Genomic DNA, 22,562 nt, shown 5'->3' on the forward strand with positions numbered 1-22,562 from the left:
AATATGTATCCATTAAAGATTTTGCAAAGTTTAATCTGACTTTGTGGCACGCTATGTGAAAGTGCAAAGTGACACTCATTTAAGTGAGAACAGCAAATAGCACAGATTGGTGTAGTAGCTATACTACTACTGTAGTACTCCGGCAGTTAGTTTATACTTTGCTATATCCATATATGACTTGTATGCTGCATTTATCACCAGGCTGCATATCTGTCAGTTTCTTGCTGAGCATAGTCTCTTAAACCTAGCACACAGAGAAGAGGAAATGGTGCTCCCCTATAATACTGTAGTAGCTGCATGAATGATATTATACAGCAATACTGAGCAGTGTAACTGTTAATCCAGCACTAAGCTGAGACAAGAAAAGCTGAATCTCTGCTTCTCTGGGTCCAGGACATGTCTTTCTTTCTTTCTCTGCAGTTGCTCCTGCTCTCTTCTCTTTAGACTCCTATTAGCAGCTTCTGCATATGCAGAAGGCACTGTCGAGGAGCTACTGGATCAAAAGACTTGTTTGAAGATGATCCATTACCATATAAAGGAATGCAATCTGCAGGCAGCATGTTTTAGACCAGGATAACCTGAGCAGACTGAAAGTTTTATGAAAAAATATTCAATACAACTTAGAATTTCTATGTTTAAAGGGGTTTTCCCAGAGATATTTTTACTGATGACACCCTCAGGATAGGACATCACAATCTGATCGATGAGGGTCCGACACCCGGGACCCCTGCCAATCAGCTGTTTGAGAATGCATCAGTGCTCACAGTATCAGCACGGCTTTCTATAGGACAGTAAAGTCACATTCGTTGGTCACATGGCCTAGGCGGAGTACAGCCCCATTGAAGTGATACAATACCAAGCACATAGACAGCACTGTGCTTGGTGAGCTGCGATATGGTCGCAGTGCTACTGTGGGCACTGGTGCCCTCTCAAACAGCTGATTGGCGGGGTCGCAGATGTCGGACCCCCACCAATCAGATAGTGATGACCTATCGAGAGGAAAGGTCATCAGTAAAAATATCACGGAAATCCCTTTTAAATCTGTGCCGTTTCTTCAGTTGTACACGGGAGCTATATTTCTCAGTGATTGATAGCATTTCCTGTGTAAGTGTGTATACATAGAGAGTGCTCAATCACTGATAGTTGTGCACAGGGAGGTCTTAAATATCCAGTTTCCGATATTGATAACCTATCTTCAGGATAGGTCATCAATATTAGGCTATTTTCACATCTGCGCTTAGGATCTCAAAACCGGTGGAAAACACTTCAGTTTTGTCCCCATTCATTGTCAATAGGGACAAAACTGAACGAAGTGCAACAGAATGCATTCTGTTCCATTTCTTTGCGTTCCCATGCCGCACATAAAAACGCTGCAAGCAGCATTTCTGTGTGCGTCATGGGATACTGATCAAGTCTATCGTGCCAGATCCGTTTTCTCAGACACAAAAGAAAACTGATCCGGCTCCCATTAACTTAAAATAGTTTTAGTGCCAGATCTGTATTAGTCTTTTCACAGATAATACAATGGATGCAGATGGTTGTATTGTCATAACGGGAGCATTTTTGTTCATCCCTGCCGGATTCAGCAAAGACGCAGATGTGAAAGTAGCCTTAGATAGGCGGGGATCTGACAGGGATGCTGTGTTCTCTTCAAACAGCTGCTCGGCAGGAGTCGGACTCCCACCGATCTGATATTGATCACTTATCTGCTCAGCTCCTCCTGCTCTATAAGATGCTGCCTGCAGAATGCAATGGATTTGTTGTGACAGGTTCTCTTTAAAGTGCATCTGTCATCAGACTGTTCTACCCTATTTAAGGTTCACCGTACTATTAGCTAAAATGGCAAAAAATATTGTGACTGTTAGGAGCATTTAAAGAATACATCGGACACACGAGCAGAGTGCTCGCCCTCCTCTCTGCAGTGGTTGACATCTGTCTGGTGTATTTTAAGACACAGCAGCCTGTCAACTGTGAGGAGGGTGTTGAAGCACGCTGCTGAAATGTCAGACAGTTCAGTGACACACCCCATAGACAAGGGGAACGGTAACAAACGGTTGATAACATATTCATACATTTTTTTAGGAGGCATAGCAGAGGAACAGTGCAACACAATACTTTTACCCAAACTGACATGTCATTTTTTTTTTTTTAAGGGTCATTGAGTTTTACAAAAAATGTTGATGTCATAGAGACAAACCAAAATTTATGATTGGTGGGGGTCTGAATGCAGAGACCCCCTCCGTGATCACTAGAGCGAGGAGAACAAAGCACTTGCATATTGCCCTCTCTCTCCTTGCTGCAGGAGACGGGCTCAATAGAAGTCTATGCGCCCCTCTGGATTTCCTCCTCTGCAGCCAGGAGAGAGCGGTTCTCTTTCTTCGTTCTAGCGATTGGTGGTGGGGGTGTCCCAGCACTCAGACCCCCTCGACCAAAACTTAGTAATGTCATTGGAGACATATCAAAGTTGTTGGAAAACTTAGAGACCCTTTAAATAAATAGTGTGGGTGAAAAAAGTCCTTGGAGTCAAAAAAAGTGTATAGTAATATTTGACTTTATTTTCAGTCATAGAAAATATACTTAAAAGAACTGAGCGGAAATATTCAGTTTACAGTACATAGACTTATATACCTTTACGTTTTACTACAGTACATTTTCAACTGCAAGAAACATCAGTGGACAAAAGTTGACCTATTGACCAGTTAATGCGTGTTATAGAAGATCACAGCTTTGCTTGGAAGCACCTCTAAAGTATACTGTAGACTTATATATATATATATATATAATTGATATATGTTTCCATTAAGCTTCAGTTGTGTCTATGTGAAGTTATTGTGTATATTTCCTTCGCTTTAATTTTACTATAACATTATATGTGTATACCATAAATATGTCTTCATATACCCCATGAATAAATTCAGGCCGTCACTTAAAGGGGCTTTATGAAATAAAATAATATAGCAGCTTCCTTGTTGGAACAGCACCAATCGCGTCTACAACACGTGTAGCTCTGCTTCATTCACTTGCAGACACAGCCTATGGACAAGAGTGGCATTTTTTCAACAAGGATGTCACTTTATCATGCAGTACTTTTAAATTGCAAGAGAATATAGCAACTAATAATTCGTAAGTAATACCATTCTGTGGATAATAAATTAAACGCAGTTATGGTAAAAAAATATATATATATAAAATTAAACTGACCCATGCTAGGTTATGTACGAAAAAAAATGCAGTTGAGCAATTCTTCCATCTGCACTGTGCACACTTTACCATTACGACAGCCAGGGATTTAAAGAGACACAGAATTACTCAAAAACCACTTGGAATTTCATGGAAAATATAAATTGGAAAACTAGTAAAATATTAGAGAACAAGGACATCAAAATCAAACATACACTATACGTTGGAAACAGAACGGATCATTTGGAAAAGGGGTACGTCTAGCTAATACAAGGGCCAATAACAACGGAGAGGTTGAAGCAGCCTACTGGAAGTAAGCACAATATTATCAGAAGAAGCCTTCACTGTGGTACAAGAGGATTACAGGATACACCGTTGCATGCTGCTCGTGTTTTATGGTGCATACTGTGCAATGATAACAGATTCTGAAAGTAGAGTATCTCCAGGAGTGTGCCATCAGTGAGGAAGAAGCAGCTGGTGAACCAGGGAAGAGTCGTGTTCAGCTGTGTGGGTTCACTAACCTACACACACCACCTTCAATGGCGACAGACTGGCCTGCGACAGCACCTGGAGGAAGCCTGGAAATATGAGTCTAAAAAAAAAAAAAAAAAAAAAAAAGGAGAGGTTAAGAACTCAAATAACCGCAGCCTAGAATGCATTTCCGATGGCCAATCTTCAGGTTGTTAACCAGGTGTTTAAAAATACAAGTTCAACCAAAGTAAAAAAATTCAGCTTTAACTAAAAGTAGATTCCGTTCTCCTCCCAAACAGCTTATACAGGTCTAGAAGCCAATATCTTTTCTGGAGGGTGCTCTTCTGGGGGGTATTTAAAATGGAGAGCTGCCTTAGCCTTCCCCAAAAAGTCATCAATGCAAACTGTTCCCGAAATAAATTGTGACTATTGCTCTCCATAAGAGCACCAACAGATTTCAGATCGGGAACCCAAGTGACCATTACAGGTTAAATTGTAGAACTGAACCAGATGGACTGAATATTCTGAAGTGATAGCTGGCAGGTGCAAAACCACAACCAATGTACTGGTAAACTTTAGGACTTAAAAAAAGGTTTAAAATTACTTTTCACATGGACAACGTGTTTCGGGGTACTCAGGACCCCTTTTCAAGTTGGACAGCAGGCAGATGTCTCCAACTACCTGTCGTTTATAGCCTGCCAGCAGTGAGACTCAATCAGTCCACCTGTTTCCATCCTATGGTTTCACTACTCCTTTGGTCGATTGGCCTTTGCCCCCGAAGAACAATGATAGCGCCGACTGGACCAACCTCTACTCCCGCTTCCTAAGCTTTCATTGGCGTTAGGTGAGCATAACAAATCCCTATGAGGGACCACACATTTATCCTACGAGCGCCTTCTTCTGGTTGGCCATTATTTCCATTGCAGGTTAAATGGGAAATTGCATTCAAACCGCATGGTGTTGGGTTAGACCTCTAATTTAACAGTTCACACCTGATATCTGTTAGGGTTACATGGAAAAATAGATGATTAGAATTAGGATAACAGTATAACAGCTTTGCTGCTCATAGGCTGTAAGGGTACTTTCACACTTGCGTTGTTTGATTCCGGCAGGCAGTTCCGTTGCCTGAACTGACTGCCTGATTAGGCAAACTGCAAGCGGATGTCATTTTTTCTGACTGATCAGCAGTCTGAAAAATGCCTGATCAGTCTGAAAAATACATTGCAATACCGGATCCGTTTTTCTGGTGTCATCAGGCAAAACAGATCCGTTTCCGCCCCCCCCCCCCCCTCATTTTTAAAAGGTCTGCATGCGCAGACCGGAAGGACGGATCCGGCATTCCGGTATTTTGATGTCCGGATCCGGCACTAATACATTCCTATGGAAAAAAATGCCGGCATTCAGGCAAGTCTTCAGTTTTTTTTGCCGGAGATAAAACCGCAGTATGCTACGGTTTTCACTTTTGCCTGATCAGTCAAAATGACTGAACTGAAGACATCCTGATGCATCCTGAACGGATTGCTCTCCATTCAGAATGCATGGGGATATGCCTGATCAGTTCTTTTCCGGTATAGAGCCCCTGTGACGGAACTCTATGCCGGAAAAGAAAAACGCTAGTGTGAAAGTAGCCTTAATATGTGATTGTAGTGTCTGTTTAAAAAACAAACAAAAAAACTATTCTATTCACTGATAACACTTGACTGGACATTGAAAGGGTATATGACATTATGGGTACATTCACACTAGCATTATTCTTTTCCGGCATTGAGTTCCGTCCTAGAGGCTCAATACCGGAAAAGAACTGATCAGTTTTATCCTAATGCATTCTGAATGGAGAGCAATCCGTTCAGGATGCATCAGGATGTCTTCAGTTTAGGCCTCATGCACACGACCGTGCAGTTTTTTGCAGTCCGCAAAAAACGGAAGACACCTGTGTGCCTTCCTCAATTTGCGGAACAGAAGGCCCATTGTAGACATGCCTATTCTTGTCCGCAAGACGGACAAGAATAAGACATGTAATATTTTTTGCGGGGCCTCGGAACGGAGCAACGGATGTAGACAGCACACAGAGTGCTGTCCGCATCTTTTGCGGCCCCATTGAAGTGAATGGGTCCACTTTCGAGCCGCAAAAACTGCAGCTCGGATGCGGACCATAACTACAGTAGTGCGCATGAGGCATTAGTATTTTTGACTTTTCAGGACGGAGATAAAATGCGGTTTTCTCTCAGTCCAAAATTCCGGATAACTTTTTTCCCATTTTCAGCATTTTTTCCCATTGAAATGCATTAATGCCCGAGTGTTCCAGCAAAACGGATCTGGCATTGTGGTCTGCGCATGCTCAGACCGAATTTTTTGGGAAAAAACAGCCTGCCGGAATATTTTAGTGCTGTTAGAAACTAGCCAAAATTCTCTCTGAAATACTGCAGGGTTTCAGAGTAAAATAACTTTTTGTAAAAAGGGAGTATGTCGGTATTTTATGCTGCCTGTGGATCACGCAGCATGATCTCCTGGCAGGTTCCCTTCAAGGCATAATTTTTTCCCCCCAAATATTAAAAAGTACTAAAAAGAACAATGTTGCAAGATGTTAGTGTTTTACAAGATACATGAATGTTTCTGATCATATGCAACTGAAGCTTCACAGCTTCTCTCTACAGAAGCTTGGGAGACAGAACTAGAAGAGGGAGATTAACTCATTTCAGGAAAGGTCAAAAACATCTCTTCAGAAGAAGGACTGAGAGCAGCAGCTGTTTCTGTCATCAGAATCGAGATTCCCGACTGGAGAATATGATAACAATGTAGAGCAGATGTCAAAGGATGCAACTGCGAAGACCGCGATCTCCATAAGCACTGAGAGTTCACCTATAAAGGAAATGCCTGAAGCACCTTGCTCTGTGTACGAGTCGGCACATGGATAATGTAACAGAGGAGACTTTGTACCTCATGACTTATCTGCTTGTATATGCATAGCTTACATTCACATGTAACTTCCAATGATTATCATTTCTGGTGGATTACGGACATAGCCTCTCACACTAATGCAAAAGGGCAGTTTGTATTTCTCTTACAGATGGCTCTACAAACGTCTCTCTCCTCCTTGCAGAGCGTTTTCACAAACAGCTAAATTATGTTTATTTTATATATAAGTTTACATCTTTCATATTAAATCGTGATCAGCGGGGGCCCCAGCAGTCAGACCCGCGCCAATCAGACACTTAGGCGTATTTCTGTTTTAATAAATGATCCCCTAAATTAGGTTATTTCTTGCGCAGATTGCGGCGCAAAGGTCCTTTGAGCCGCAATCTGCAACTACTCCCCACTCAAGCCAGGGGAGCAGGGAAGGGGATGAGCCGGTAGAAAATGGTCTAAATGTAGGACAGCTAGGAAGCCGGCTTACATTTAAAAGTGGCAGTAGATCCCCCTAAATGATGAAGAGGATGGTGCCTCTTCATAACTCCGGGGGATCCACCGTCAGGTATAGGGCTTATTAAGACCAGCATCTAAAACACCAGTCTTAATAAATGTGTCCCTTAAGCCCTATCCTGCGGATAGGCGATAGGTTATTGTAATGGGACAACCCCTTTAAGATTGTTTTCAGAGTGGTTTTGGGTCTGAGAAAATACCTTAAAAGGAAAACCTGTCATCAACTTTGTGCTGCCCATACTAACAGCAGAATAAAGTAGAGACAGGTGAGTTGATTTCAGGGGTCTGTCATTTATAAGTTAAAAGTAAGTGGTTGCCGAGAACCAACATCACAATGATTGCAGCCCAGGCCTGGAAATTCCTGCTCTCCTGCCCACCTGCTGATGGCTGACAGTCTTCTACCTAGTTTTCTCCCTTTCTCTCTAGGAGACAACTGCCAATCATCAGCAGATGGGCGGGAGAGCAGGAGATTAGGAATAACCAGGACTCTTCTCAGGTAGATTTGACTCTTTTCAAGGCCTCATCAACCACTTACTTTTAACTCATGGGTGACACACCGCTGAAATCAGCATTTCTGTCACTAATTGATGCTGCCCTTAGTGAGGTAAGCATAAAGTTGATGACAGGTTCCCTTTAAATAAAGCTTTTTATGGAGAACATTAAATGATTGTAATAAAAATAAATGCAATAAATTGATGCAAGGTTTATATTTGTTCCTTCTTGGAGTTGGCTGCAAGAGGAAATTTAGCAAAATAATATTAAAGTTTTTTTTGGGGGGGCTAATGATATTGACGACATACCCTCAGGATAGGTCATCAATATCAGATCGTCTGGGTCTCACACCTGGTAACCTGTAATGGCTAGTGCTGAAACTACAACTGAGAACAAAGTTGGGAGCACAGATCCATTCAAAGTGTAGTAGCCTTGGCTGGGTATTGCAGCTAGGCTCCAACTGGGGCATATTACTGTGCAAGGTGCGCAGCATTTATCACTGCTATAGTAAAGATACTTAAAGGGGGTATCCCCTGATTAATGCAAAAAATGAGAATCAGAAAGAGATTGTCATGTACTATATTATGTCTAACACAGAGCCAGCCCTGTACCTCACATGGATCCAGAGATCTCCCCATTCATCGCTTCAATTACTCTGCTAGATTTCAATCATGCTGGCTGCTCAGGGGAGATGTCCTGCAGCTAAGGAAGTGTGTTATTTCTGCTGTAGCTCTCTCCCTATCAGAGATCAGGAGGCAGTTGAACGGAACTGAGCATGTGCGGCCATCTCAGAGACCAAACAGCAGGTGGCGCTATACAGATTTAATTTATTGAATAACGCCGTGACTATACAAAATTTTTTATTAAATGATATTACCAAAAGTATTCAGATCCAGGTACTGGTTTGAAACCCACTTTAAAGAGGTTTTCCTACAATTTATATTCATCACCTATCCACCTGTCAACAGTCTACAAAGCCAGACTGCAGTTATAGGCGGTGGCCCAAACAACACAGGCAAATTGCTGTTACAGGGGCCGGTACAGACTACTCTCAAGCAACAACCAGAAAATTCTACATAAAAAAAAAAGAAAAAATGTAAATAAAAAAATGTGCCCTGCTCTTAGAAAAGAAGCCCACATAAAAAAATGTGTTAGGGATGTGAAAGGATTGTCTAAAGAATATTTCAAATAGTAAATCTCAGTGTTAAGAAAAAAATGTGGGTTCAGTCGGCTGCAAAATCTAACGCCACCACTTGCATAATGTTCTGTGCAACTTAAGGCCACAGATGAAGAAAATGTGGTTGTTAGGGATTTCCAGAGAAACCACACAAGTCAGAGACATGACGATACAATGACAGGGAACAAGGCTGCATTATTACAAGGACGTATCACTAAGTGCTCTGCAGATGGGATTACGGCTTTTAATTGTGTGTGGTTTACCACCTGCCCTTTTATGTTTTATGAAGATGACTAGAATTATTATTACGGCTCTAACTTACCATTTAAAGAAACCCTAATATGCAAGATTACAGTTTTATAATTCTAGATTTGGTTTTCTGCCAATTCCAAGAACGTATGATTAGAAACTGCTTAGCCGAGTCTTCCTGGCAGAAATCCTCAGTACTATCTGTGTCTACTCGAAAATGAGTCAATGGAGAAAATGGCAAAAGACAAGCATTTATTTATTTCCATTAAAAGAGGAGTGATCATCATAGCGCAGGGTCTGAGGAAAGCGACAAAGGGATTTAAAGGCATTTTCCAAGATATTTTAAAGGGGTTCTGCACTTTCATTTAACTGATGATCTATCCTCTGGATAGATAATCAGCTTCTGATCGGCGGGGGTCCGACACCCAGGACCCCCGCCGATCAGCTGTTTGAGAAGGCAGCGGTGCTCCAGCAGCGCCGCGGCCTTCTCACTGTTTACCGCCGGCCCACTGACGTCATGACTAGAATCAACTAGTGTGGGCGGGGCTAAGCTCTGTTCACTTGAATGGAGCTTAGCCGCACCCACGCTAGTTGATACTAGCCGTGACGTCAGTGGGCCGGCGGTAAACAGTGAGAAGGCCGCGGCACTGCTGGAGCGCCACTGCCTTCTCAAACAGCTGATCGGCGGGGGTCCCGGGTGTCGGACCCCGCCGATCAGAAGCTGATGATCTATCCAGAGGATAGATCATCAGTTAAATGAAAGTGCAGAACCCCTTTAACTTGTGACATATCCTCCGGATAGGTCATCAGCATCTGATTGGTGGGGTCCGACACCCAGGACCCCTGCAGATCAGCAGTTTGAGAAGGTACCGGCAGTGGAAGTAGCGCCGCAGCCTTATCGCGACTTTTCCTAGGCCATGTGATGTCACACTGATCGGTCACATGGCCTAAGCGCACCTCACCCCCATTTTAGTAGATGGGGCAGAGCTGGGATACTAAGCACAACCGCTGTACAATGTACGGCGCTGAGAAAAGGCTGCGGTGCTACTGCGAGTGCTAATGCCTTCTCAAACAGCTGATTAGCGGGGGTCGTGTTGGTCACCCACTGACCAGATACTGATGACCTCATCAATTTAAAAATCTAGGAAATGCCCTTTTAAGAACATTACGAAAATAAGTCATGCATGTCCCCTCAAGCCCTGCACTAGGTATAACACAATGCATTAGTCTTTACTGGAATGTTCCATTACCATTTCCAGGGGCAGACTTTACCACCATGCAAATCAAGCAAATATTTGGGGCCCCAGGGGAAGGCTGGAAAAAAAAAAAAAAAAAAAAAAAAGACTAAACCGGGCCAGTCATACTGCCTTGTAAAGTCATTATTTCAGAATAATCCACTGGACCCAGGAGGTCAATAATATGGTTCAATAGTCCAAAGACTATAATTTCCTGTTTGTGGTCTTTTTATTAAAACATAACTTTTATTTCTTATTCACATACACCAAAAAACAAAAACAAAAAAGGACTCTGTTGAGAACTTTAAAAATACATATGGAGGGATATTTGACAGGGGTAGAGGTATGTGACGTACCGTCACCGTATACAGTCAAAAGTGGGGGATATAGTTATATCCTTCTAGGAGTGGTATATAGTAGTCTAATATAATTACTGACTGATTGGTTAGACGTGCCACCTGGTATTGAATTGTAAACTCATTTGTCTACTGGTGTCTTCTGGCACCAAAACAGTTTAGACTGTTTAAACTATACCTCACTCACTCAGTAAGCAGATCAATCTAAGTGCTGTGCTAATCACTATTTGAAATGATTAGTCCTTCCTAAGGCTATGCTGTATCCTGTGTCGATAACTGTTAACTATGTCTATTCTACTCCTGTCATGTGAGCTTGTACGCACAGCGTCTGCAGATCGCCGTGCTATTGCTCAAAATAGCCCTGCCATAATCTTTAAAATATTGTGAGACGCAGCTCCCCCGACATGTTTCACCGCTCAAGGCGGCGTCTTCAGGGGAATGGAGCTACAAACAACCAATATTTGGGGCCCCAGGGGAAGGTTTAAAAAAAAAAAGACTAAACCGGGGCAGTCATACTGCCTTGTACAGTCAGTTCAGAGGCAAAGGGGTCCACTTTGGGAGGTAAGCCCCTTCAAGAGCAGAGTAGTAGCAAAAGTGCCCAGGTTGCACTGCTTAGCTAAGAGTGAGCTTTATCAGGTCGACGAAGGCGGAGCTTAGAGCTGCCTTGGCGGCGGCAGAGCTTAGCGATGTGACATCATGGAGCTCAGGGACCCTAAAATGCCAATTCTACCAATATAGAAGCTGAAATTAATTTTAAAAAAAAGGTACTTGCATAAATAATGAAATACAGTTTTCGGGCTTGTTCACACGACCGTTCCGTATTTTACAGTCTGCAAATTGCGGATCCGCAGAACACAGATGCCACCCGTGTGCCTTTGCGGAACGGACGGCCCTTTATAGAAATGCCTATTCTTGTCCGTAAAACGGACAATAATAGGACATGACTTATAATTTTTGAGGGGCCACGTAATGGAGCAACGGATGCGGACAGCAACTGGAGAGCTGTCCGCATCTTTAGCTGCCCCGTTGAAGTGAATGGGTCTGCACCCGAGCCGCAAAAATGAGGCTCAGATGCAGAACCAAACCAGGGTCGTGTGACAGGAAAAGCGTTTTTCTTTGGCTGACTGTATAACTTGAGATATAGGGGGTCATTTATTAAGACTGTCGTTTTAAATGCCGGTCTTGATAACACTGCGCTGTTCGGCAGATCCACCGCCTGTCTAAATCTACGCCAGCTTCCTTGTTAGTGTAAGTTCGTAAATGACTCCCATAGGATTTTTTCTTCCAAAACAACTCTCGACTGTATGCAAAAAAACGAAACAAAACAAACAAAAAAAAACATATCCATCCGTACGGCATACAGTTGCACATGTCTGACATTCAGTTGGAAAAAACATCACTGTAGTTTTGTTATTGTTTATTACATAGCAGGTTTTAATACTCTATTCAGGAAAAAAAAAAAAATCTTGTTTGAAGTTGAATACATTTTTTATTTTTTCTTATGAAATGCATGAATGATCCACTGAAGTCATAACTAATTAATGAAAATTCTCAGTTTATGCAGTTGTCCTCATTACATCACAGCATGGCTGCCAAAAGGAAAAGAAAAAAAAAAAAGTATTGAAAATGAGTTAGGCTAGTTTCACACTAGCGGCAGCCTTCTCCGCTAGTGCACGCATGACGCTGGAGGTCCGCTCCAGCCCCATTGACTATAATGGGGGCGGGTCGGTGTTCCGGCAGCAGCACGGCAAACATGCCGAGAGGCAGCCGGAATACAACTAAAACATGTCTACATATTTGCTATATTTCAATTTGTAAAAGAAGTGAGAAATGACATTCCCTCGGCGGGTCAAGCTGGAAGCTTTGTTCCCTCCAAAGACAGGAATTCACCGCGCACCACTTCTGTGGTCATAAGTGGAAGCTGTAGGGGCTTTAAGCCCCTCTGAACATCACCATCATTTGCATCAAGCTCCCTGTAAATAAAATACACTTTTTTTAATAAGAATATCAAGCGGCGATGTTAGAAAAATGACTCAAACTAAAATAAAGAAAAGGCAATGCCTCAGAGGGTTACCACCTGAAAAGAATAAATTTTATTTTGAAAAAGCAAAATAGGAAATCTGTATAAATTAGATATAGAAGCCAACTATCTGCAATATCGTAAAGTGTGAAATTCATCACCTACAGCATCTGTTCTTAATCCCTTTTCACCATCAAAAAGATATGAAATGCTTTGAATGTGGCTCAAGTCATGTCATTAAGCCAAAATCAACTTTGTGTTCTTGTAGTCTGTAACCCCTAGTCTGCTCTCAGACATGTTCATGCACCACTGTCAATGTGCTGAATTGCTGGACTATAATCAGGACATGCTGAACATCCTGGAAACCTAAAAAAAATGTAGCTTTTTATTATTATAATGAGCATATAGAACACATCAGACTAACGAGACTAATACAGATGTTCATTCTCTGTTCGGTACTTCATTAAACAGAATAGCAGCAGAATAAGACCATCTGGTCCCTCCAGTTTGTCCTCATATTAAATAGAATATAGATTGAAGTGAACTATATACAAGGTCTTGTGTACATGACCGTATCTATTTTGTGGCCTGCAAAATACGCAAACTGCAATTTACTGACTCCTATCAGTAGAAATGCCTATTCTTGCCCGCAAAACAGACAAGAATGGGACCTGTTCTAGAATCGGAGAAACAATCACAAGGATGTGAACAGCATTTTGTGCGGACCCACAGAAACTACAGGTATGCACGAGTTTCGCAAATGCATGCGGATGAAACGTGGACCAAAACTATGGTGGTGTGCATGACTCAGTAGACTACCTGTACACAATGCAGGTTTTGAACGTTCATGCAGAAAAAACACAGCATTTTCAGAGGAGCTGTGAAAAATGAAAGTTGGATCCTGATTGGTTGCTATAAGCAACTAAGCCAGTTTTCCTTTACACCAATTTGATAAATATCCCCCAATATCTTGTAGGACTAGCTCAGCTAAATGTAATGATACCTTCCACCTAGAACTGTTGCTGATGACGTCACTGGCACTAAGGGGTTCGCTTTAGTGCTTCCCCAGCTGTTTTACAGGCGAGGGTAGCACTAAAGCCTGCCCATTAGTGCCAGTGACATCACTGGGCTCACAGATAGACGGAAGCCTCCGCATAGCATTCCCATTTAGGGACCCGATACAGTACGTCACCAGATCTGCGGAAATGCTCTGATGCTCATGGGGCTGCCTGGGTGAAAAGGGGGATGTGTCTAGCATGGCTGGCATGTCGCTAAACAGGATTGGGACAGTAAATATTCAAATTTTTATTTTACTTTTCACTATTCTTTTTACAGCTGTGTCTTAGGCCTCGTTCACATTTCCATTTTTCAAGGCAGTGTGCGATTATTATTTTCCACGGACAGCACACAACTCAATCGTAGAGATGTGTGCTACTGTAGTACGTAAGGCGGACCAAAAACACCCATGAAAGTATTAGTCTGTGAAAAATGTCTTCAACACAGGTGGCATCTGTGTTCTGTCAGTGTTTCACAAATCATTGGTAGGAGATGCTCAGCCTAGCAATGTATCTGGAATATGGATGAAACACAAAGAGAAAAAAAGGACCAAACACGGATTCTTCACAGACAGATTTTCCACAGACGTCTAATGGACACGGAAATGTGAAGGAGGCCAAATAAATGCTCACATGCAGAAATGTTTTTGGCACAACACAAATGTACAAACCATTACTTGCCAACTTAAAATACCATAATCCACAAAAAAAAAGGTAATTCTAAGCAGATCCTACGAGGAACGGGCGAAAATGCAGCAACACAAATAGCATACCGTACTTTATGGTCTATGAAGTGAGATAACATAAAAGGACATCTAAGATCAGCCACCACTGACTGGTAAACAAAGACAATTTTCGAAGTCAGAGCATTTATTTTTATTTTTTTTCACTTTGAGAACAAATGATTAAAAGGGGGGTGGTAAGTGCCTATCCATAACTTTCATGTTCAGAAAGCCCATTGTGAATGGTTTGTCGTCAAAAGAATATCTTACTGATCAAGAATAAACCACCCTTTACAAACCTTGGCTTTGCCATCCTGAGCAGACATGTAACCAACGCACATGCTCTCTGTAGTATGGCTCCACAGGAACTCAACTGCAAAGTAAAATCAAGAATTAGTGACAAACATCTGTACATAGGCTTAAGCCATAAAGATTTGTAGTCTTGTACCTAGTAGAGCCTGTTTATCGTCTGCCGAGTCCAGCTTCGAGGAACATCTACATGATCGAAGAACAATTACACCGCCAAGAATGCTATCTTCGTTAGCCAGGAAGGGCGAGCCTAAAAATCATTACTTTGGTTAAATATGTTTTTTTTTTTTACTGTTGAAAAAAGCAATTAGTGATTTAAAACTGACCTTGTAATGATCTACCATTGAAGGGAACAAGGCGTTTAATCTGCAGGCAAATTATAGAGCAGGAGGAGCTGAGCAGATTGGTATACAGTCTTGTTGGAAAAAATCCCCTTAACTTGTATTTTATACATTTAAATTCCTGCTCATTCTGGACTTTGAAGTCCAGGAGACTGTCCTATTAGTGATTGACAGTCTTCCCGCTATGATGTATACAGAGATATCGGTCAGTCACTGATGGGGCCGCCTCCTTGACTTCTAAGCCCGAAATGAGCAGGAATTTAAAATACAGATTATACTGAATCTATTCCCACAGATCTATATATCACTCTGCTCAGCTCCTCCTGCTCTATAACATGTTGCCTGTAGCTTACATTGTATTTTTATGGTGACAGCTTCCCTTTAAAATATTCTGCAAATATAGGTTATCAATGGTTCTCAAGAACTCTGCTTGCAGTTATCTAATGTTTATTCATTGTTGGCTTCCTTTCAGAGCTTGGTCTTGTAACGAGCCATGGATGTGTAATCAGCATCAGATTTTTATCCACTGACTGTATACCAATTACCGTAGCTTTCTATTGAATGACAGCAAGATCTTGAAAACCAAAAGCATATTGGAAAACTGTACTTCTTTTCAATACACAAACAGTAAACTTTCTCTGCTGAAACTATCATATCCTTATAACTTTTTTCATTGTTTATCCAAGATATATATAGTTTTTTTTTTAAACGACAGGGTATTGGATTAATAGAAAAAAATGTTACCTTCTGTTCGCGTGCTGCTGCTCAGTCCACCCTAGTGGCCTTTGCTGCCATGACCGCAGTGCTAATTTGCCTGTATAAACACATGTGGCTGCTGCAGCCAGTTATTGTTCTCAGAGGTCTTATGCCCTATACCTCTGTCGCGACTGATTGGCTGCAGCAGTCACGAGCTGTATTACAGTACACCACTGCTACAGCCAAAACACTGTCATGACAGCAGCAGCATGGAAGAGCATTGGGCTGGAATGGAAGGGGGTTCAGGAAGGTAAGTATACACATTTTATCAATCTGAAATATTCCTTGCCACCTTAAAAAAATTAAAATAACGTTGGCCTAGGTTATTTCAGTTCATCAGTGACAGACGTGATTAGTTCAGACACTGAAACCCAAAAGTGTTTCTTCCTTCCAGGGTTCATCCTATCATAAATACAAAGAAAGGAAGTCATGCTCAGTAGCAAGACTAACAAAGAGGTACAGTACATTATGTGATACTACAGTGGTGTAAACTGATGCAGTGTTGCACTGGGGTGCCTAGGGCCCCCCAGTAAAATTCATTTTGGGGGCCCACTGTAAAACTACATGCATATTCTGCCTGCCCATGCTACCCAGTTTTTCTACATGAACTTAAGCAATGTACTGTATAGCATTTCAGCCAGCCTATCCATATGTCCGTCTACTTTGCCACGTTTCACTTGTGCAGGGGGTCAGCTACTAGGGGCCCACATTGTTCCCCTGTGGGCCAGTCTGAGCCTGCCAACAAGCCAATGATCCGTTGTAGAGCAAGGGTTTTTTGTTTTTTTTCCAGTCGTGGAGCAATTTTATAAATGTTTTTCCAGTATTAAAGTCGCCCATGACTGTAAAAAAAAAAACTTGGCATTAGGTCCCTCTTAAAGGAAAGAGAAGGATATTTTTGGAGTACTGAATTAGGACTTTTACATTTTAAACACTTATTATTTTGTGCAAATGTTAGTACAAACGGTAATAAATCATTAAAAAAGTTCCCCCGGAGGCGTGGCTAGCTGCCGGCATGAACGGCCGCATCTGATCTGCTCTCCGGCTCCCGATTACCATCCTGCTCCATCCAGAGTGCTGACACTGCTCACTTGGCAACTTACAAGGTGTGCAACGCCACGGGATCCCACGGTACCTAAAAATGGGACCCAGCAAGGCTCAAGCAGCAGCAGAACGCCTTAAAGAATTTGCGTGCCAAGACAACCAACATGGCGCCGCGGCAGCCAGTACACCTCGCGCTCAACAGACCCGCGGACAAGCGTCACAACAAGCAGCTACTGATGAGTCTGAGCTTACGTTGAAAGAGGCACATGAGCAGCTTATGTCAGATTCTGGACTGCCAAACTTCTCTCACTACCAAGATTGCTGAGGTACGAGTGGATTTGGGCCTCCTCAGACAAGATGTCTAACAACTCACAGAACGGGTGCGGGGAGCGGAAGAGAGGATCTCTGAGCTAGAAGACCTCACCCGTCCCTTACCTGCCAAGATCCATGCCCTGGAAGACTCGGTCTCCTTATGGAAACAAAAGTGTGACGACCTGGAGAACAGGGCCAGGAGGAATAACGTGCGCATATTGGGCTTGCCCGAAAGAACAGAGGGTTCGGATCCCGCTGCCTTCTTGGAGACCTGGTTCAAGACTACCTTCCCCGAGGGAGCCTTTTCTATGGCATATGCAGTAGAGCGGGCCCACAGGGTTCCAGCTCGCCCACCACCACCTGGGGCCCCACCTAGGCCTCTTTTGGCTCGCATGTTAAATTGGAAAGACCGGGACCTTATCCCTAGCCAGGCAAGGCGGATGCAGTCCATCACGTACGAAAACGCCAAAGTATCCTTCTTCCCTGACTTCTCCGCCGAGCTTCAAAAGAAAAGGGTGACCTTCATCTCTGTTAAAATAAGGCTCCGCGACATGAACTTGCCATACTCTAAGGCTTATCCCGCCAGGCTGCGTGTGGTAGAAGGGGAAAAATCTCATTTCTTCACGGATCCCAAGGAAGCGATTGATTGGATCGCTAAGAAGTCGCGCAGACGGTCGCCATCTTGATGTGTGGGACGGCACCGATATCTCACCATTTGCCTGAGGACTCAGCTAACAGGGCACAATACCTGCGATGTCTGAGGAAATTCGCCATCCGATCCAGGCACCGTTATATCATTATGGACTCCGTAATAGTTGCGCACAGTTGATCCGGAGTGAGTTTTATGGTTTAATGTGTGCATTATTGGCTGGGTGTCAGCACTATGTGTATCATGCATAAGGAGCTGGTCAGATACCTGCATAGACCTTCACCACCTTGTACTATGCAGGTCCCTGACTACTCAGCCACAGGGAGGTTAATCTCCCATACTTGGCATTGCTTATACTATCTCAATGTTAATTTATGGCATTATTTGTTCTATTTTAAGTTTATATACTTTGTTTGGGCACAATGTGGTAGATCACTACTTGTAAGCAGTCTTATATAGGTACTTGGCGTTTCGATGTGGAAAAGTTCTCCTGAAACACAGCAGAAGGGCAGATTTGTTTCCAGATATAAGTCACATACAATATGGCCGCCCTATCGTTAATGTCCTGGAATGTGAGGGGGTTTGGTAACCCGGCTAAAAGAATGTCTGTTTTTGCACATGTCCGCAGGTATAACCCACATATACTCAGCTTGCAAGAAACCCATTTGATGGCCGAAACGGCCACTAGGCTTCAGAAACCATGGGTTCAATTGTCAAGTCACTCATATGGCACCTCACACTCTAGGGTAGTGTCTCTTCTAATTCATCGCTCCATTAGATGGGAACTGCATACAGTTGAGACTGACCCGGATGGGAGGTATATTTTTGTGTATGCACACGTGAACTGTGCTCCATGTGTGATTCTGAGCATTTACTGTCCGCCATCTGCTAATTTATGACTTTTGCAGACTGTGGCCACCTTTGCGGCTCAGTATCCGCATGCTAAATTAATATGTGCGGGGGGCCTTAACATGGTCATGAACGCACATATGGATCGTTTCCATGCTTACCCGACTTCCTCAGTCTCCAGCTCGCTCACTTTGTTGTCAGCCTGGATTGAGGAAATGGGGTGGTTAGATTTGTGGAGAGAGAAACATCCAGGGTCTGTGGAGTACTCCTGTTTCACTCCCTCTTGTGGAGCATTATCCAGGATCGATTACCTATTCGGCTCCCCTGATGTATACTTAGAACTATCAACTATATCTCATGGCCCCCAAGGTGTGTATGACCATGCACTGACCATGCACCCTTAATAGCCCAGTTCAATGTTCCACATGAATTCAGCCCTCGCTTACAAGAATACATCCATTCTGGCTCACCCTCCTGAAGGATCAAGATAGGATCCCAGACCAATTACAAATATTCCTAGAGTTACAGGACGTAGATACGAATACCTTACTACTGTGGGATACGTTGAAAGCGTATCTCAGGGGGTGCCTTAAATCCTCCATCTCCTGCATTAAAAGGGATGCACAGAAAAAGGAGGACTCCCTTAGTGTCTGTGTCAAGGAAGCCGAAGCAAATAGACAGGATTGGTTACAAAAGGGTAGGATGTACATGGTCCATCTACATGAAAAAAGTAACCGCAAGTTATTTTTCTATAAACAGGCCTTTGAGTTGGGAGATAAGGCAGAAGGAGTGCTAGCGCATAGAGTCCACAGAAATACATCTGCTCCACCGGTCTTACGCATACAGATCCCAAGTGGTGAGGTCAGAGACTCTGTCCAAGGCATTGTATCGAGTTTTGCTGACTTCTATTGTGATCTATACCAATCACGAGCGGCGTACTCGGGAGCTGGAGCTTGAGTACTATCTAGACGACATGATTTATAGTCTTGTGTACACGCAGTCTTACCCTTTGGCCTCGATACGCTTAGCTGACTAATTCAACAGGTAGGAAAAAAGGCGAGACACTTTGCCATGGGCCACAAAGGCCTAGAGAATAAGGCACCTATTCCAGAGACCAATTTCCTAGCACTTATCAAATGGAGAGTCAAGAAAAAGGGGAGGAAGGTAGGGGGATCTCAAGGTTCAAAGGGTGCAGACGAGATATAGAGAATGTGAAAAAAACAATTTAATAAACGTGGGGGAAAAGTATCTTTAAAATAAAAGAACATTAATAAAAATTATATAAACCAAATAAGTGTTATATAGGAAGATCAAACGCCTGTTTGAAAAGTAAGGTTTTCAGAGCACGTCTGAATGAGAGAAGACTGGGAATCATTTTCAGGGCCAGAGGTAGGTGGTTCCAAAATCTGGCCCCTTGAGCCGAAAAGGATCTACCTCCACGTCTGATCTTGTTAACTTACATAATGTTAAAGTTCGCTGAGTTTCTAGACCTCAATGTCCTCAACGGGGCGTACCTCGTGAATTTACATTGCAGGTACAAGGGCCCACACCATGGAATACCCTATGAATGAAGCATCCAATCTTTAACATCACCCGTTGTTGGACGGGGAGCCAGTGCAAGGCATTAAGAGAGGTAGTGATATGCTCTCGGCAGGCAACACCCTTTAGGAGTCTTGCTGCGGCATTCTGCACAAGTTGAAGTCTATGCAAGTTCTTCTTAAAGAGTCCCATGTACAAGATTGCTGTCTTCTACTGTTAGTGTTGGGCAAGCTATTTGTTAGAGGAGGATATAAGCCTGGAGGAGATATAGGAGGCAATTAATGGTCTGGCGAAGGGAAAATCTCCTGGTCCTGATGGGCTGCCCCTGGAGATTTATTCCAAATATGTGGATATCCTTGGCCCCCAGCTGAAAAGAGATGTTCAAAGAGGCATGGCGGATGGGCAAATTACGAGACTCCCTATATGATGCATCCATAGTAGTATTACTAAAGCCGGACAAAGATCCGCTGGACTGTGCCTCATACCGGCCGATATCCTTATTAAACTTAGATTACAAAATTCTGACAAAAATCTTGGCCAATAAGTTGAACAAAATAACTCACATAATACACAGCGATCAAACTGGTTTTATACCAGGAAGGTCGACTTCCAATAATATCCGCAGGGCACAAGTCATAGCCCAAATTGGAACCCATCACGACAGACAATCGGCAAGAGGAGAAGTTCGGCTTTGAACCTAGATTCCTACAATGGGTACGGATAATATATAGGGACCCTAAGGTCAGTATTCTAGTCAACGGTACGGCCTCTTCTTCTTTTCCTTTACAGCGGGGTACGAGGCAGGGTTGTCCTCTCTCCTCTACTATTTGCAATTTCCTTTGAACATCTGGCTTTACGAATTCCTCAGGACTCGACATTTAAAGGGGTGGCGCTAGGGGGGAGAGAGGACAGAGTCGGTCTGTATGCGGATGACCTTATATTATTTATAAGTGAGATGGACATTTCTCTACCACGAGCGATTAACATCATAGAAAAATTTGGGCACTTCTCAGGGTTACATATAAATTGGGCTAAGTCGGCCCTGATGCCGCTGTGGCGATCCGACTGGTCTGAGGTTCATCACAATCTCAAGGTAGTGGACCATTTTAAATACCTAGGTGTTTTTATTACTAGAGTGCTGAAATACTCCTATTCCAAAAACATTGCCCCTTTAGAAGCTATCTTTACTGACAAATTCAAGGTGTGGAAAACCCTACCTTTGTCCATCATGGGTAGGATCAACCTAATAAAAATGAACTTATTACCCAAAGGGCTATACATGTTGGAGCACGCTTGCACCCCGATATCCCGGAGCTTCTTTGACCGCCTTCATTCTCTAATGGTTAACTTTATTTGGGGAAAGGCCAGACACAAACTTGCTTTGAACACACTGCAACGATCTAAGATACAGGGAGGTGCGGCGCTACCAAACTTTCATTTGTATTTTCTCGCAGGACAGTTGAGGTTCCTAGCTAATTGGGTCAATGGGGAACCCCCTTCAGAATATGGAGTACTACTTGCAACAATACCTAGGTCTATCCAATTTGTGGCCAGTGCTAGAAAATGTCGGATCCCTATCGGGGCAAATGTTGCAGATCCACAGATTGGCGCAGCAGGTTTGGAGAGATGCCAAATTACAACAATATCAAGATTGGGCCGATACTATTCCCCCACTTACAAGGTATAGAAACATCTGGGATCACTGTATTGCGAGATCTATATCAAGGTGGAGTTTTATGCTCCTTTTCCCAAATTCAAGAACAATTTGGGATAGTACGCACACCGAGTTTTTCTTTTTTATATTTACAGATCAGACATGCCCTCCAGGAACAATTTATCACATTAGATCATATTGGCAGGAAGTGCTTGGGGTACTTTTATCATTGGGTATAGGCCCAATACCATTATGTCCTAATGTATGCTTACTGGGTATTTTGGACAATGATAGTTGGTCTCATTACAATAAAATATTCCTGAGCGAAACTCTGTTTCTAGCCCGTAAGGTAATCGCTCTTAAATGGATGGCAGATCTACCTACATTGGGGATTTGGAAAAGACTAGTGAATCAAGTAATACCTCTTGAAAATGCAATATTCATGAACAGGAAATGCCCTGACAAGCTCCAGAAAGTGAGGGGGTCTCTGGTGTGATTCAACTTTAACCACTTCAGCTGGATCTGCGATCTCCATTCGTCCTTAAATGTGTCATAACACTCAAACCTCACACGTTATTAATGTATTAGCTCAATTTATTGTATTCTTGCTGTATATGCGAAGAAACTTTGATTTGTTTTCTTTTTTTTTTTTTTTTACATCAACTTGCCTAAGTACAAACGATACCTTTGCATTACAAGATATTGTATACTGCATACTGTTGATTTACGTCCACT

General features: G+C 42.8%; 1 protein-coding gene across 1 annotated transcript in view; it reads right to left on the reverse strand.

Moving 5' to 3' along the window:
* Positions 1 to 2,533: 2,533 nt before the first annotated feature.
* Positions 2,534 to 22,562, reverse strand: part of TASP1 (taspase 1) — a 170,409-nt gene continuing 150,380 nt past the window's right edge. Inside the window, exons 13-15 of the mRNA XM_044289495.1 lie at positions 14,826 to 14,936; positions 14,677 to 14,750; positions 2,534 to 3,772 (exon numbers count right to left, since the gene is read on the reverse strand). Coding sequence (XP_044145430.1) covers positions 3,680 to 3,772; positions 14,677 to 14,750; positions 14,826 to 14,936 — 278 coding nt within the window. The 3' untranslated portion in view covers positions 2,534 to 3,679. The remainder of the gene's footprint in view (positions 3,773 to 14,676; positions 14,751 to 14,825; positions 14,937 to 22,562) is intronic.

This window comes from Bufo gargarizans, chromosome 4 (genome assembly GCF_014858855.1).
Source record: "Bufo gargarizans isolate SCDJY-AF-19 chromosome 4, ASM1485885v1, whole genome shotgun sequence".
Classification (NCBI taxonomy): Eukaryota; Metazoa; Chordata; class Amphibia; order Anura; family Bufonidae; genus Bufo; species Bufo gargarizans.